The 18,286-nt window shown below is 46.1% G+C and overlaps 2 protein-coding genes across 4 annotated transcripts in view; both read right to left on the bottom strand.

Annotated features, from left to right (window-relative positions):
- rprd2a (regulation of nuclear pre-mRNA domain containing 2a) overlaps window positions 1-11,886 on the bottom strand; it is a 51,493-nt gene extending 39,607 nt beyond the window's left edge. For all 3 annotated transcript variants that reach the window (XR_009206211.1, XR_009206210.1, XM_058404544.1), the window contains exon 1: window positions 11,619-11,886. Coding sequence is in view for 1 of the 3 variants with exons in the window: in XM_058404544.1 (XP_058260527.1) it covers window positions 11,619-11,811 (193 nt within the window). In the remaining 2 variants the exon portion in view is untranslated. The remainder of the gene's footprint in view (window positions 1-11,618) is intronic.
- Window positions 11,887-13,417: 1,531 nt separating this feature from the next.
- On the bottom strand, window positions 13,418-14,653 carry mrps21 (mitochondrial ribosomal protein S21). The gene is made up of 2 exons (XM_058404549.1): window positions 14,520-14,653; window positions 13,418-13,764 (listed from the first exon to the last, which is right to left on the bottom strand). Exons 1-2 carry the CDS (start codon window positions 14,651-14,653, stop codon window positions 13,584-13,586), a joined length of 315 nt encoding a protein of 104 aa, XP_058260532.1. The 3' UTR covers window positions 13,418-13,583.
- Between the last annotated feature and the right edge of the window lie 3,633 nt (window positions 14,654-18,286).

Genomic DNA, 18,286 nt, shown 5'->3' with positions numbered 1-18,286 from the left:
TATCTAGCTGTCTGTCTCGCTCGCTGTCTGTCTACCTGTCTATCTAGCTGTCTGTCTCGCTCGCTGTCTGTCTACCTGTCTATCTAGCTGTCTGTCTATCTAGCTGTCTGTCTACCTGTCTATCTAGCTCGCTGTTTGTCTAGCTGTCTATCTAGCTCGCTGTCTGTCTGAGTAGAGAAGAGACAATAAAAAGAGATCCAGAAACAATTTGAAAACACAAAGCATAAAAAACATGAATTTGAATAAAATAAAATTAATTAATTAAATAAAATAGAAATGAAAACATTCTAAAATCAGCATCACCTATAATGCTGATTTTCATCAACCTATATCAGGTTATAATGATTTGAAACATAGTAAAAAAAATTTTTCAATCTGTGCACACTAACGATTACCTCAGGAACCTTAAACATTTGTGAAATTGTGAAATATTGGAAAATATTGGTTTTAAAAATATTTTCTCTCCATCTGCCTCTGTCTCACTAGCTGTCTGTCGATCTGTCTCACTCGCTGTCTGTCTGTCTGTCTAGCTGTCTATCTAGCTTACTGTCTGTGTCTACCTGTCTTTCCATCTGTCTGTCTGTCTACCTGTCTTTCCATCTGTCTGTCTGTCTGTCTGTCTACCTGTCTTTCCATCTGTCTGTCTGTCTGTCTGTCTGTCTGTCTGTCTGTCTGTCTGTCTACCTGTCTATCTAGCTTACTGCTTGTCTGCCTAGCTGTCTATCTAGCTCGCTGCCTGTCTGTCTCACTCACTGTCTGTCTGCCTGTCTGTCTCACTCACTGTCTGTCTGCCTGTCTGCCTCACTCACTGTCTGTCTGCCTGTCTGCCTCACTCACTGTCTGTCTGCCTCACTCACTGTCTGTCTGCCTCACTCACTGTCTGTCTGCCTGTCTGTCTCACTCACTCACTGTCTGTCTGCCTGTCTGTCTCACTCACTCACTCACTGTCTGTCTGCCTGTCTGTCTGTCTGTCTCACTCACTGTCTGTCTGCCTGTGTCTGTCTCACTCACTGTCTGTCTGCCTGCCTGTCTGTCTCACTCACTGTCTGTCTGCCTGCCTGTCTGTCTCACTCACTGTCTGTCTGCCTGCCTGTCTGTCTCACTCACTGTCTGTCTGCCTGTCTGTCTGTCTCACTCACTGTCTGTCTGCCTGTCTGTCTGTCTCACTCACTGTCTGTCTGCCTGTCTGTCTGTCTCACTCACTGTCTGTCTGCCTGTCTGTCTGTCTCACTCACTGTCTGTCTGCCTGTCTGTCTGTCTCACTCACTGTCTGCCTGTCTGTCTGTCTCACTCACTGTCTGTCTGCCTGTCTGTCTCACTCACTCACTGTGTCTGCCTGTCTGTCTCACTCACTGTCTGTCTGCCTGTCTGTCTCACTCACTGTCTGTCTGCCTGTCTGTCTCACTCACTGTCTGTCTGTCTCACTCACTCACTGCCTGTCTGTCTCACTCACTCACTGTCTGTCTGTCTGCCTGCCTGTCTCACTCACTCACTGTCTGTCTGCCTGTCTGCCTGTCTGTCTCACTCACTGTCTGTCTGCCTGTCTGTCTCACTCACTGTCTGTCTGCCTGCCTGTCTCACTCACTGTCTGTCTGCCTGCCTGTCTCACTCACTGTCTGTCTGCCTGTCTGTCTCACTCACTGTCTGTCTGCCTGTCTGTCTCACTCACTGTCTGTCTGCCTCACTCACTGTCTGTCTGCCTGTCTGTCTCACTCACTCACTCGTCTGTCTGCCTGTCTGTCTCACTCACTCACTCACTCACTGTCTGTCTGCCTGTCTGTCTCACTCACTCACTGTCTGTCTGCCTGTCTGTCTCACTCACTCACTGTCTGTCTGTCTCACTCACTCACTGTCTGTCTGTCTCACTCACTCACTGTCTGTCTGCCTGTCTGTCTGTCTCACTCACTGTCTGTCTGCCTGTGTCTGTCTCACTCACTGTCTGTCTGCCTGTCTGTCTGTCTGCCTGTCTGTCTGCCTGTCTGTCTGCCTGTCTGTCTGTCTCACTCACTGTCTGTCTGCCTGTCTGTCTGTCTCACTCACTGTCTGTCTGTCTGCCTGTCTGTCTCACTCACTCACTGTCTGTCTGCCTGTCTGTCTCACTCACTCACTGTCTGTCTGCCTGTCTGTCTCACTCACTCACTGTCTGTCTGTCTGTCTGTCTGTCTGTCTGTCTGTCTGCCTGTCTCACTCACTGTCTGTCTGTCTGCCTGTCTGTCTCACTCACTCACTGTCTGTCTGCCTGTCTGTCTCACTCACTCACTGTCTGTCTGCCTGTCTGCCTCACTCACTCACTGTCTGTCTGCCTGTCTGCCTCACTCACTCACTGTCTGTCTGCCTGTCTGCCTCACTCACTCACTGTCTGTCTGCCTGTCTGTCTCACTCACTCACTGTCTGTCTGCCTGTCTGTCTCACTCACTCACTGTCTGTCTGCCTGTCTGTCTCACTGTCTGTCTGCCTGTCTCACTCACTCACTGTCTGTCTGTCTGTCTGCCTGTCTGTCTCACTCACTCACTGTCTGTCTGCCTCACTCACTGTCTGCCTGTCTGTCTCACTCACTGTCTGCCTGTCTGTCTCACTCACTCACTGTCTGCCTGTCTGCCTCACTCACTCACTGCCTGTCTGCCTCACTCACTCACTGTCTGTCTGCCTGTCTGCCTCACTCACTCACTGTCTGTCTGCCTGTCTGCCTCACTCACTCACTGTCTGTCTGCCTGTCTGCCTCACTCACTCACTGTCTGTCTGCCTGTCTGTCTGTCTCACTCACTCACTGTCTGTCTGTCTGTCTCACTCACTGTCTGTCTGTCTGCCTGTCTGTCTCACTCACTGTCTGTCTGTCTGCCTGTCTGTCTCACTCACTCACTGTCTGTCTGTCTCACTCACTCACTGTCTGTCTGTCTCACTCACTCACTGTCTGTCTGTCTCACTCACTCACTGTCTGTCTGCCTCACTCACTCACTGTCTGCCTCACTCACTCACTGTCTGCCTCACTCACTCACTGTCTGCCTCACTCACTCACTCACTGTCTGCCTCACTCACTCACTCACTGTCTGCCTCACTCACTCACTCACTGTCTGCCTCACTCACTCACTGTCTGCCTCACTCACTGTCTGCCTCTCACTCACTCACTGTCTGCCTCACTCACTCACTCACTGTCTGCCTCACTCACTCACTCACTGTCTGCCTCACTCACTCACTCACTGTCTGCCTCACTCACTCACTCACTGTCTGCCTCACTCACTCACTCACTGTCTGCCTCACTCACTCACTCACTGTCTGCCTCACTCACTCACTCACTGTCTGCCTCACTCACTCACTCACTGTCTGCCTCACTCACTCACTCACTGTCTGCCTCACTCACTCACTCACTCACTGTCTGCCTCACTCACTCACTCACTGTCTGCCTCACTCACTCACTCACTGTCTGCCTCACTCACTCACTCACTGTCTGCCTCACTCACTCACTCACTGTCTGCCTCACTCACTCACTCACTGTCTGCCTCACTCACTCACTCACTGTCTGCCTCACTCACTCACTCACTGTCTGCCTCACTCACTCACTCACTCACTGTCTGCCTCACTCACTCACTCACTCACTGTCTGCCTCACTCACTCACTCACTCACTGTCTGCCTCACTCACTCACTGTCTGCCTCACTCACTCACTGTCTGCCTCACTCACTCACTCACTCACTGTCTGCCTCACTCACTCACTCACTCACTGTCTGCCTCACTCACTCACTCACTCACTGTCTGCCTCACTCACTCACTCACTCAGTCTGCCTCACTCACTCACTCACTCACTGTCTGCCTCACTCACTCACTCACTCACTGTCTGCCTCTCACTCACTCACTCACTCACTGTCTGCCTCTCACTCACTCACTCACTGTCTGCCTCTCACTCACTCACTCACTGTCTGCCTCTCACTCACTCACTCACTGTCTGCCTCTCACTCACTCACTCACTGTCTGCCTCTCACTCACTCACTCACTGTCTGCCTCTCACTCACTCACTCACTGTCTGCCTCTCACTCACTCACTCACTGTCTGCCTCTCACTCACTCACTCACTGTCTGCCTCTCACTCACTCACTCACTGTCTGCCTCTCACTCACTCACTCACTGTCTGCCTCTCACTCACTCACTCACTGTCTGCCTCTCACTCACTCACTCACTGTCTGCCTCTCACTCACTCACTCACTGTCTGCCTCTCACTCACTCACTCACTGTCTGCCTCTCACTCACTCACTCACTGTCTGCCTCTCACTCACTCACTCACTGTCTGCCTCTCACTCACTCACTCACTGTCTGCCTCTCACTCACTCACTCACTGTCTGCCTCTCACTCACTCACTCACTGTCTGCCTCTCACTCACTCACTCACTGTCTGCCTCTCACTCACTCACTGTCTGCCTCTCACTCACTCACTGTCTGCCTCTCACTCACTCACTGTCTGCCTATCACTCACTCACTGTCTGCCTGTCTGCCTCTCACTCACTCACTGTCTGCCTGCCTCTCACTCACTCACTGTCTGCCTGTCTACCTCACTCACTCACTGTCTGTCTCACTCAATTGCTGCCTGTCTTCCTTTCTTCTGTCACTCACTCTCTGTCTGCCTTGTCTATCTCACACACTGCCTGTCTGTTTGTCTCGCTGTCTGCCTTCCTTTCTTTTTTGTCTGTCTGCCCCCTCTCATTCATCATCGTCTTCTGCCGGAGTCACACAGTAGCCACGTCCCAAATGGCCTGCTACACACTTACACTATGTACTTTAGCGTCTAGTGTAAGTGTTCAAAGTGTAGTATCACCTCAAATCAAACACTGACGTTATTTTGCTAAACAGGAAGTAGAAGCTGTTTCCCAGTCGACAGCAAATGATGTTGAACACAAGTAAGCTTTAGGAGAATACACTGGATTTTTAAAATATTTACAAATAAAATCACACAAAGTGAGCTAAATTAAAAGACATTTGTAAGACATCTCATCCACGGGAGTGTCAGCATCTCTTAGCCCCGCCCCACTTCCACTAGCAGTGATTGTTAATTGCATGAAGTGTCGAACATCCACGCTTGTTTTTGTAGTATAACATTCTGTAGTATAAACAGTGTTTAGTTATCCTTTGACTTTGTTGACAGAAAACCTCCAGATCCAGAGGAGTGTTTGTGCTCAGAGGCGGCGTCTCCTCAGGAGAACGCAAACAGAAGCTTACAAAGTGTGAACACACCATGGAGCTGAACAAACATGAAGGATTTCAGTTCATACTTCTGCTTGGGTTAAATTAGCTTTAGCTCACTCTTACTCTGCTTTCCTACATCAGGTGGATAACTAAAGAGAGCTTAGAGCAACATTATTCTGTGTCCAGTTTAAAAACGGTCAGACCAGACCCGACTCAATCCTCTCTCCAGTCAGACCAGAGCAGACCCGACTCAATCCTCTCTCCAGTCAGACCAGAGCAGACCCGACTCAATCCTCTCTCCAGTCAGACCAGAGCAGACCCGACTCAATCCTCTCTCCAGTCAGACCAGAGCAGACCCGACTCAATCCTCTCTCCAGTCAGACCAGAGCAGACCCGACTCAATCCTCTCTCCAGTCAGACCAGAGCAGACCCGACTCAATCCTCTCTCCAGTCAGACCAGAGCAGACCCGACTCAATCCTCTCTCCAGACAGACCAGAGCAGACCCGACTCAATCCTCTCTCCAGACAGACCAGAGCAGACCCGACTCAATCCTCTCTCCAGTCAGACCAGAGCAGACCCGACTCAATCCTCTCTCCAGTCAGACCAGAGCAGACCCGACTCAATCCTCTCTCCAGTCAGACCAGAGCAGACCCGACTCAATCCTCTCTCCAGTCAGACCAGAGCAGACCCGACTCAATCCTCTCTCCAGACCAGACCCGACCCGACTCAATCCTCTCTCCAGACAGACCAGAGCAGACCCGACCCGACTCAATCCTCTCTCCAGACAGACCAGAGCAGACCCGACCCGACTCAATCCTCTCTCCAGTCAGACCAGAGCAGACCCGACTCAATCCTCTCTCCAGTCAGACCAGAGCAGACCCGACTCAATCCTCTCTCCAGTCAGACCAGAGCAGACCCGACTCAATCCTCTCTCCAGTCAGACCAGAGCAGACCCGACTCAATCCTCTCTCCAGTCAGACCAGAGCAGACCCGACTCAATCCTCTCTCCAGTCAGACCAGAGCAGACCCGACTCAATCCTCTCTCCAGTCAGACCAGAGCAGACCCGACTCAATCCTCTCTCCAGACCAGACCCGACCCGACTCAATCCTCTCTCCAGACCAGACCCGACCCGACTCAATCCTCTCTCCAGACCAGACCCGACCCGACTCAATCCTCTCTCCAGACCAGACCCGACCCGACTCAATCCTCTCTCCAGACCAGACCCGACTCAATCCTCTCTCCAGACCAGACCCGACTCAATCCTCTCTCCAGACCAGACCCGACTCAATCCTCTCTCCAGACCAGACCCGACTCAATCCTCTCTCCAGACCAGACCCAGACACCCTAACCCCGTCGCCTTTACCTGGCGCTCACACAACTGTCTTGTTTTCCACAACTGCACCACTGCTCACATCACAGCGACTTTAAACTCCTTAATTTCAAAATGGTGGAAGTGTGCTTAGCCTTTTTTTCTGGATGACTGTAATATTTTAAAACGGAGAATCATTATAAGTGAAAAAAATAAAGTCAGTATCACACGCCCCGTTGTCTGTACATTCATTTAAAATATCTGCGAGACAAATTCATTACGCAGACAGCATACGTGTGTGTGTGGTTTAATAAATGATCGTTTTACCTGCTGCTTAAATGCACCGTTACTGACCACTTAATAAACACTACAAAAAAAAAAAAACAGCGAAACGCCTCGAGCTTGTGTTTATTTAGTAAAAAACTCTTGTATAGCAACTTTGAGTTTCTAGATAAATGATTTGAGTGACAGCTCATAACAATCATGACAACAACAGAAATCTTTACGGAGAACCCGAGCTCGTCATGTGGGAGCTTTAGCGGTTAAGGAGTGTGACCACTGATCAGAAGGTTGTGAGTTCAAATCCCAGGTACACTATGCTGCCAATACCCTGAGCAAGGCCCTTAACCTTCAACTGCACTGATGTATAAATGACAGAACAGTTGTGCCAAATGACAGAAATGTAAATGTCACTCGTTAGTGTGTTTACAGACACTGAGCAGGAAATTGTGAAGGTTCTACAGTTGGACTTGATGAGCCGGGATGTTCTGGATCAGACCTGCTGCCTGTGGCATTTAAAGTAACCAAAAATACAGAGGCGAAGGCTCGAGTGTCGCAGATTATTCATGTCCGTTTGGTGTGTTTGTGCAAAATGTTTCTGAGCCTCTGGTATAAATAAAGCTCTCACTGGTGTATCAGCAGCTTTTATTCCCAATGTCACAGTGCAGCTGAAGCAGTAAACATCAGAAACACTCTGTTTTAATGTCACACACACACACAGTCTGAATGAACTGAAATGTCATTATAGTACCAATAATTCTAATAAAAATCTCAGTGGCTGTGTTTACACTTGACAGTAACCGGAATACGATCAAGCAGATCGGATCATCAGCCAATCAGGACACGGCGTCAACATTACGCAGCTTCTGTATCTGGATATCTGATCGGATCTCTCTTTCCCGGCGTAAAATATTTCAATAAGTCTGCAGAGGAAGAATGGCTCCGCAAAGTTGACCTGAAGTGGTGGGTTTTCTTACGTGGGAGATTTTACAAATCTTATAAAATGAGAAGGATGAGGTGGTTTCAAATATTACTGGTGGATAGCTCCTATTGGTCCGGGACGGTTGCCAGGTTTGATGGGAAAAACATGCGCACTTTAAAGAGGTTCTGCAGGTTTCAAACTTTTCATTATATTTGTGATCAACCCTCGAGTGTATCACGCAATCACAGCTACGTGCAGCGATTAAGGAGAGAGGTAGAGGAGTAATGAGAGTGGGCGTGGTTTTATGTGATGTCTGGATTTCGTGCGAGGCGGACACGACGTCTGGACTGCAATTACGTTATACTAAGATCCGATCACAACGTGTCTGAAACTACCTCAACACCAGGATACACTGGAGGGATAAAATTCCAATAAGAAACGTGTTTCTGCTCGTCTTTTCCATGCGTACGTGAACATCAGAATACAGGTCACGTTTTAAAGCCAAGTGTAAACACAGCCTGTGCAGTCATGGCATTACGACTGAAGACTTCGTCCTGTGTCCAGCGAGGACTAGGTGGACTTTAACTAGAACATTTCTACAATACAGGTCAGTGTGAAATAATCTAACAGTGGTGGTGCATGAAATAAATAAATAAATAAATAAATATACATTTTAGACAAAAAATATTTAAAAAATATATTTAAAAAAATTAATAAATTCAAAAAATAAAGAAATAAAATAAAATACAAGTAGATAAATAATTAGATGCATACATAAATAAATACATAAGCAAACTTTTAAACCCACAAAATTGAGCACATTATTCAAATTTTCTCAGTGGTTTTTTTAACGCCGGTTGTCTGAATTGAGTGAAGACACGCTAAAAAATTGAGGTGGTTATGACGCAACACACTCTAAAGTGGGGGGGAGGGAACACAAAACAAAACCATTGTCATGAGCCGTGTCTCAAACTGAAATCTATGAAAAATATTTACAAATCTCCATAAGATCCTCACAGAAGTACTACACAAGAGGGTTTACCCATTAAAAAACTAGCAGGACAAGCCATTTCTAAACCGTCTAAAACAAGACACGAGTCAGAGACTGAAGATGACACAGATAACTGGTTCATACAGTCCGGTCTCGCTGTACTGTTTACATCGCTCTGTTCCTCACACCATCACCACATTTTGTACAAGTGTAAAGAATCTAAGCATAAACCCGATCTTAGTTGTATTATTAGTCGTAATCTAAATACAAACAAAAAAAACAACTAGGAAAAACAAACACTTTTCTTCCTCCCCAACAATCTCCCCGCGCACCACACCAACAAAAACGCCAACCTTCGCTGATATTAAAAAAGCTCCATGCTGATGCGTGTGGACAAGGACGGACGCTTTCCTCCGAGTCTGTGTGAAAAGGTGCGTCAGAGGAATCGCATCACATCGGAGAACTGACCGGTGATGTGAAGAAACTAATCAGCCAAATGATGGGAAAACTGATAGAGGGAGCTCATTTTAGCTAGATCTGTCGAGTTCACGCTGCACGATTTTCAAAGTGGTCGGATCATTGTTGCACTTTACACTACACGACTATCTGTGTTAGCATTCAGTCTCTGTTCACATTACACGATGGATCGGTGACGAGAGCTTTCACACTGCACAATAGGAAGAATCACCTACAACTCTGTCTGATCTGCAAACTGTGTTTCACAACCGAACATACACGAGAAATAATAAGGAAATAACGCAAGATCACACGTGAGATCAGAGTTCTTGCGTGAAACTGTAAACAAAAAGTTCGTGATCCAAAAGGTCAGTGCGGAAACAAGGATTACGCGTTCTGCAGAACTGACCAAATGAATAATTTTGCAATGTGCTGATGCGGCTGGTCAAGCAAATATTTCTGCTTTATTTTTGGTTCATGTAATTGGGAAGCTTATTTATTCTGATATAACTATATTTAAGACATTTTCTGATAAAATACCTATAAGCTCTATTAAACTATAATATTGTGCTCCAACTGAAGCCGTGCTTGCTGATATTGAGGTATTATAGAGGATATTAGCTGTAGGTCATCGCCGAGGTATTTTTCAGTCAGAGATCCTTTCACACTGCACTTAGCTCAGATTGAGTTTTTGGTCATTCACACTGCACGACTGTCACTCGCGTGCACAAGCTCCGATTTGCCTCTGATTTCGGGCATTTGTCTGCGATTTCGCAAAACCTGTCTGCGACTGAAAATCAGGGATAAAATCGTGCAGTGTGAACTCGGTAGTCGTTTGTGGACCCCTTGAGCTACGCTACAGGACAAAGACAGGAGACTTTCTCCTTTTGGTTCTGCTCCAAAAGCAGCATTCTCTCCAAACTGATAATGAAATATTATTTAGCATCAGGACTGAAGCAATAACCATCACCAGTAAGGTTTTGACCAAATTTTACGTAGTGGTTTACAGACGTAAAGAATTAAACCACACAGTCAGCCAATCAGAAACCAGTGTTTTACTTCTAGTGAGACAAATCTAGCCAATACAGATTAATCAAATAAAACAGGAGGAATAAAGCAGAACGGTCAAAGACCCCCAAAAAAAGCCACTTAAATCTTAAGCCCTATTCGGACATATACACATGGTCCTGGGTTACTTATTTTAACAAGTGCTGCTCTGTGATATGACCAGTTGCATCCAAATCGGCCATGTCCACGTCTTCTACCGTTTTTCAGCAGTCTTTTTGATCGTTTATTATTAGAAAACTCGCCTCAGGTTAGGGGAAAGGTATTCGACTTGCTGTATTGAGTCTGTATCAGTGATGTTAAACATAATCACAAAAGAATCTGAATCAGGAAACACTCGGTTTGGGCAGTAAAACCTCGACTACACACACCGCCTGGGGAAAACCTTTCCAGAAGAGAACAAAGTGAAATCATTAATGTGAGCATCTCACGCTCACGTTGGAGTGCAAGAGAAATTCTCACTTCCTGCGGAATATTTTACTGCTAGAATTTTATCACTCGGTATTGTATACATGCAAATGTTTTATTGTGTAACTATTAACACACACACACATGCAAGAGTCCAAGGTTCATCAATTAGGCAAATTTTACCGAATAAAGCTTATTTATTTATTCATTCATTCGCAGGATTAATATCAACTACAAGATCATAAACTCCTTCTCTTTCCTTAACACTCAGACTAAATAACTAATAAACTCGCCAGGCCATAACTTAATATACAACAACATTTTATATTTTTTTACAGTTTTTCAAGAGCAAACAACAACAACAACAACAACAACACAAGACACGGAAATTAAGTTTAATATTTTTTCCTCACCTGTAAACTCATTTCATTAATATTAGACCAAAAATATAATTAAAGAACTCTAAAAAATTAGCAAATTTCCAAAGCACATAGGTCCTGGTTCTGATGTGTCTTGACATTTTTAGACATTTCTATGTAGATAAGAACTTGAGAGGAATGTCGTCCACTGTACTCTTTATTGTTTAATTAATTAAATTAATAAAGCAAAAGTAACTCACAAAACATAGAGATGTTACTAGTTAATTCACCCAGTTACCCAACAGAAGTTAACATGCTAGTGATGTACCTGAGCAGAGCAGCTCACAGGTACCTCAAGCTACAGATGCTAAGCTACATGTTAGCCGGTTAAAGTAGCCAAGCACGCGCAGAGTAAACTTCTTCTTGTTATTATTCTTATTGTTATCAATAATGCGTTAGCTTTATAGCAGTCGACAGCATGACGTGGTGAATTTACCCCCAACACCTCAGATGAATGGTACTAAGGTGTCATATTTATTTGTTTTAAATTGCTCGGCTGCTAACTTGCTAACTCGTTAGTCGCTATTCATTATTTGCTAGCCAAGCTAGCTCCCCTTTAGCTGTTGAACTCTGGTTAGTTAGCCAAACTGCTACTCACATTTTCGCAACCACTTCACCCAGGAGCGCACGATTACGCTGTGATATTTCTTGTTCTCGATGCACCACGTCGATAATCCTTGAATGGACTCCATTGTGTTTGAAACGCCTTGAAATCGCCGGTCTAAACTGGACTCGAGTACAGCGCCTGAGCCGCGGCTATGGCCGCTAGCAGCTTCACTACCGGCCGCCATTTTACAGCAGCAGCAGCGGAGCCTCTGAGTGTCAGTGAGGATCAGTTCAGTGTGAGGATCAGTCAAGTCTCCTCACCGCCTCTGCTGTTCAGCTCAGATACAGCAGCCAGGACACGACTATTGTACACACAGCCTGTGGAAATGCACTATACTGACAAAAGTTTTGGGACACCCCTTCAAATCATTGAATTTTTCAGGGGTTGGACTCGGCCCCTTAGTTCCAGTGAAAGGAACTCTTAATGCTTCAGCTTCATACCAAGACATTTTGGACAATTTCATGCTCTTTGTGGGAACAGTTTGGGGATGACCCCTTCCTGTTCCAACATGACTGCACACCAGTGACCAAAGCAAGGTCCAGAAAGACATGGATGAGCGAGTTTAGTGTGGAGGAACTTGACTGGCCTGCACTGAGTCCTGACCTCAACCCCATAGAACGCCTTTGGAATGAATTAGACCAAAACTGGAACATCTGCCTTTACATGCACATGAATGTAATATGGAGTTGTCCCGTCCTTTGCAGCTATAACAGCTTCAACTCTTCTAGAAAGGCTTTCTACAAGATTTAGGAGTGTGTTTATGGGAATTTTTTGACCGTTCCTCTAGAAGCGCTGTCATTTGTGAGGTCAAGCACTGATGTTGATGAGAAGGCCTGGCTCGCAGTCTCCGCTCTAATTCATCCCAAAGGTGTTTTGTTCTATGGGGTTGAGGTCAGGACTCAACACCAAACTCGCTCATCCATGTCTTTATGGACCTTGCTTTGTGTACTGGAGTCTAGCCATGACGCCATAACTAAAAGGGAGAGCCAGAAGGTGAAATAAGTACTGTTTAATGACAAGGAAGAGTGTTTGATTATATACAGCACTTGCACTTCCGCCGTTAATTCTTCCAGCTCTTCTGCGCCAGCCATGTTTCCCTGTGAGCAGCATGGTGTGTGTATTGCTTCCATACTGTAGAATCTCAGCAGAAGCACTAGATCAGTAGACTGTTTTATGAATACTGAGAATCCAGACTTGCTTCTCCTTTGGTGTGCTGCTTTTCACCTGCAGAGTAGTAGGGATATTCTGACACAGCTTACAATCTCAAACATATAAGGAAACAATCTGGTTTCATATTGTTGTTAGCTCCAAAAAAATCCTTTTTTTATCAAGTTGAAATCATGCCATTACTCCAAATATAGACATTCTGGATTTTGTAAACTTGGTTGGTATTCAGAGTTAAGTGTGTCAGGCAGCACTTTTGACCGATCCGCCTCTCGCTGTGAACGAAGGTGAGGATGAGTAACCGTCACCTCACATGAGGAGGCTTATGGTGCGTCCAAATCGAAGTCATTACTCATAATTTAACCTATGACTTGGAAATAAAGTGCTGGTCCTTAAGGCTCAAGTTGTTATACCCAACTAGTTCAAGACTTTTTCAATCACTAATTTGAAGAGGAACATAAATATCACTCATTAAAAGACAGACATAAAGTCCATGCTTATTTATCTCACTTCATAGCTCACACATACAGAGGTATGACATAATCTCCAGTTCTCACTTTTAAGGTCAGATGATTGCACCATGAATCACTCGGCTTCAGAAATGTCATTACACACACACACACACACGATTTTCATATGTTTAATAATACAGTGGAGTCTGGTATGATTCATTTCAGACTGATATGCAAAGTGAAGTCCACACGGCAAACAGAAACACCTCTATCTGCTACTTAAAAGTGTGTGCAGTCCTTTATACACATAGGAGAGATGTCCGTCTCGAGTTGGTGCTGATCAACAGCCCAGCCAGGGGTCCTGTCGGTTTGTTCTGGAGACGAACGAGAGCTTGCGTGCCATCTCCATGTTGTAGATCCTCTTGCAGTTCTCGTAGTTCTCCCTCTGCCTCTGTCGGCACGGCTTCTCGTAGTAACGTCTGCGCTTTACGGTTTCGATGATTCCGTCCACAGACAAAACCCTGAAGAGAGAAGAAGAAACCTTTATTAGAATACTTTTCTTCACGCTTTGGAGATTGAGCACAGGGGCAGCTATGATGGAGCAGAGAGGGTCAGGGGTCTTGCTCAAGGGCGCAGCTTGATAGTGCTCGGGTTTCGAAACCCCAACCTTCCCATCAACAACCCAGAACCTTAACCACTTAAAGAAATGTTAGTGATCCAGGAACAAACCGCTCCTGTTCTAGAGATGAGGTGAATTTCTACCGGTTGCCATAGTGATAATGTACAGAAATTCATGAGAAGAGGATCAACAAATCTGTGGCAACATTTCAGCGAAGGACCACACATGGGTGTCAATGTCAGGTGTCCAAAAACATTATTCTGGGGCTTAGGTCTCCCTGATCTCCATCTGTGACAGTGCATCAATTACCCCACTTCTTAGGATTATTTTCTGTCGCGCGACCGGAAACAGCAAACAGACAGACGGAAGTAGAATGTCTTAAAAGGCTTAGACATGGGCGAGATCCATGAGTACAATCTAGACAGGTGGAAAAAAAAAATCGATCATGCCTCTTATGAAACTCAGACAGACCTTTCTGATGTCCGTCATGTCTGATTTTTATCAGATATTCGGATCTTTATTAAAACTGACGTTACTAAGTGAATCAGGTCCGAGCACAGAGGACATGCTAACCAGGCAGAAATAATAAAGCAGCGCATACGATGGCATTATGGGTTACTTAACTAAAACATGAACGTGAACATAAATGTAAAATACCTATTAAGAGCTTTATATGCAGCGTCAACGTTTCCATCCTGAACCATCACTGTCCGGGCAACGAAGCGAAGGTGTTTCGCCATTTTGCGCTGGTGCGGCAGGAAACGCAGTTCGGGCGGAAACGACGAGCACATATAAACTAGTTCCCTTTCGAACCTACGTTGAGCCATACACCGATCAGGCATAACATTATGACCAGTGCCAGGTGAAGTGAATAAGATCTCCTCATCATGGCACCTGTTAGTGGGTGGGGTATATTAGGCAGCAAGTCAACATTTTGTCCTCAAAGTTGATGTTAGAAGCAGGAAAAATGGACAAATGTAAGGATTTGAGCGAGTTTGACCAAAAGGACTAAATTGTGATGGCTAGACCACTGGATCAGAGCATCTCCAAAACTGCAGCTCTTGTGGGGTGGTCCCGGTCTGCAGTGGTCAGTATCTATCAAAAGTGGTCCAAGGAAGGAACAGTGGTGAACTGGCGACAGGGTCATGGGCGGTCAAGGCTCATTGATGGACGTGGGGAGTGAAGGCTGGCCCGTGTGATCCGATCCAACAGACGAGCTACTGTTGCTCAAACTGCTGAAGAAGTTAATGCTGGTTCTGATAGAAAGGGGTCAGAATACACAGTGCAGGACGGGTCAGGGAAAAGGGGGACCAAGACAATATTAGGCAGGTGGTCATAATGTTATGCCTGTTCACTCTGTTTGTTTAAGGTTGTTAGAGGTACGCACACAAAAAACAGTAGATGGATAGAAGAAGGGAAGGGAAGGCAGCCAAGGCACTTTTAAGTGATCAGGTCTACCTCAGGGTAGCATGGAAATTAAAATAAATCGACTATTATGGTACTTTTCCGTTAAATCATTTCTCCCTGCTGCCCTCTTAAGTAGGAATGCAGCTACAAATGTTCTTGCACTCTTGCTTGTACGAAGACAAAGACTGGATTTTCCAAAATGTTGTACATGCCAGGAGCTATGTATTTAAAAAACCTTTATTTTTACTGTAACTTTTAAGCAAGGTCATAGGTGATGACACCCTCCACTCGTCCTCGTACCATTTCTTTCTCAGTTGTTTAGATCCCTGCCTTTCTGATGATGGATTTATCATTTTAATATTAATGCTCTTCTTCTAAATACTTTCTTCAGCAGCAGTAGACTGTAGAAACAGAATGTTTCCAGTTCAAATGATTGTTATTATTCCATCACTCCCAAACAGAGACCAGAGGATTTTATTTCAGTAAAGAGTTCAGAGAGAGTGCTAGAACTGACTGAACTTCTGCCACTGTGGAGAGGAAAAAAAATGCAGCCTCCACTTTTTTCCATCTCCCTCTTTTCTCATTCACTCTCCCCATCCATGTGTTTTCCTCTGCTCTTTTTTCCAGGGGTATCGTTTATGCAGACACGCTGAAATGGAGCCTTTGAAATGGGCCTGAGGGAGGGGCAAATGGGGAAAAAGAAAAAGGGAGGTGAGAGTGGGAAAAGGAAGGACTTGGTAATTACCTAAAGGGGATCTCATCTCAGTTTACACGACCTCCCTTATCTACACACTCTCTCCTCAATCGCTTCTTTTCTCTCTCAAACTCTTTGTTCGCTTTTTAATAGAAGTCTGTCCCGCTGTAAAGACTTCAGTAACTCTGCTGCAGACTGAAAAATCTGCTGAAAAATGAGTGGGCGGGGCTAAAAAATAATATGGTGTTAAAACTAATGGGGGGGGGGTGTTAATCTGCTATTAAGTGAATGGGTGGGGCTAACATGCTGTAAAGTGAGTGGGGGGCTAACATGCTGTAAAGTGAGTGGGGGGCTAACATGCTGTAAAGTGAGTGGGGGGCTAACATGCTGTAAAGTGAGTGGACAGGGCTAACATGCTGTAAAGTGAGTGGACAGGGCTAACATGCTGTGAAATTAGTGGGCAGGGCTAACATGCTGTAAAGTGAGTGGGTGGGGCTAACATGCTGTAAAGTGAATGGGTGGGGCTAACATGCTGTAAAGTGAGTGGACAGGGCTAACATGCTGTAAAGTGAGTGGATGGGGCTAACATGCTGTAAAGTGAGTGGTCGGGGCTAACATGCTGTAAAGTGAGTGGACAGGGCTAACATGCTGTAAAGTGAGTGGGGGGGCTAACATGCTGTAAAGTGAGTGGTCGGGGCTAACATGCTGTAAAGTGAGTGGACAGGGCTAACATGCTGTAAAGTGAGTGGACAGGGCTAACATGCTGTAAAGTGAGTGGGGGGGCTAACATGCTGTAAAGTGAGTGGTCGGGGCTAACATGCTGTAAAGTGAGTGGACAGGGCTAACATGCTGTAAAGTGAGTGGACAGGGCTAACATGCTGTAAAGTGAGTGGGGGGGCTAACATGCTGTAAAGTGAGTGGTCGGGGCTAACATGCTGTAAAGTGAGTGGACAGGGCTAACATGCTGTAAAGTGAGTGGACAGGGCTAACATGCTGTAAAGTGAGTGGGGGGGCTAACATGCTGTAAAGTGAGTGGTCGGGGCTAACATGCTGTAAAGTGAGTGGACAGGGCTAACATGCTGTAAAGTGAGTGGACAGGGCTAACATGCTGTAAAGTGAGTGGACAGGGCTAACATGCTGTAAAGTGAGTGGACAGGGCTAACATGCTGTAAAGTGAGTGGACAGGGCTAACATGCTGTAAAGTGAGTGGACAGGGCTAACATGCTGTAAAGTGAGTGGGGGGGCTAACATGCTGTAAAGTGAGTGGACAGGGCTAACATGCTGTAAAGTGAGTGGTCGGGGCTAACATGCTGTAAAGTGAGTGGACAGGGCTAACATGCTGTAAAGTGAGTGGGGGGGCTAACATGCTGTAAAGTGAGTGGTCAGGGCTAACATGCTGTAAAGTGAGTGGACGGGGCTAACATGCTGTAAAGTGAGTGGACAGGGCTAACATGCTGTAAAGTGAGTGGGGGGCTAACATGCTGTAAAGTGAGTGGGGGGGCTAACATGCTGTAAAGTGAGTGGGGGGGCTAACATGCTGTAAAGTGAGTGGTCGGGGCTAACATGCTGTAAAGTGAGTGGACAGGGCTAACATGCTGTAAAGTGAGTGGGGGGGCTAACATGCTGTAAAGTGAGTGGTCGGGGCTAACATGCTGTAAAGTGAGTGGGGGGGCTAACATGCTGTAAAGTGAGTGGACAGGGCTAACATGCTGTAAAGTGAGTGGACAGGGCTAACATGCTGTAAAGTGAGTGGGGGGGCTAACATGCTGTAAAGTGAGTGGACAGGGCTAACATGCTGTAAAGTGAGTGGACAGGGCTAACATGCTGTAAAGTGAGTGGGTGGGGCTGACATGCTGTAAAGTGAGTGGGTGGGGCTGACATGCTGTAAAGTGAGTGGACGGGGCTAACATGCTGTAAAGTGAGTGGGGGGGCTAACAAGATGGGAAGAGAGGGGGGGGCTAACAAGCTGTGAAGTGGGTGGGGGGGCTAACATGCTGTAAAGTGAGTGGGGGGGCTAACATGCTGTGAAGTGAGTGGGGGGCTAACATGCTGTAAAGTGAGTGGTCGGGGCTAACATGCTGTAAAGTGAGTGGGGGGGCTAACATGCTGTGAAGTGAGTGGGGGGCTAACATGCTGTAAAGTGAGTGGCTGGGCTAACATGCTGTAAAGTGAATGTGTGGGGCTAACATGCTGTAAAGTGAGTGGTCGGGGCTAACATGCTGTAAAGTGAGTGGGGGGCTAACATGCTGGAAAGTGAATGTGTGGGGCTAACATGCTGTAAAGTGAGAGGGGGGGCTAACATGGTGGAAAGTGAGTGGGGGGG

The sequence above is a fragment of the Hemibagrus wyckioides genome, linkage group LG12 (genome assembly GCF_019097595.1).
Source record: "Hemibagrus wyckioides isolate EC202008001 linkage group LG12, SWU_Hwy_1.0, whole genome shotgun sequence".
Classification (NCBI taxonomy): Eukaryota; Metazoa; Chordata; class Actinopteri; order Siluriformes; family Bagridae; genus Hemibagrus; species Hemibagrus wyckioides.
The sequence above is the reverse complement of the archived record's forward strand: the minus strand, read 5'-3'. Positions and strand labels throughout refer to the sequence as shown.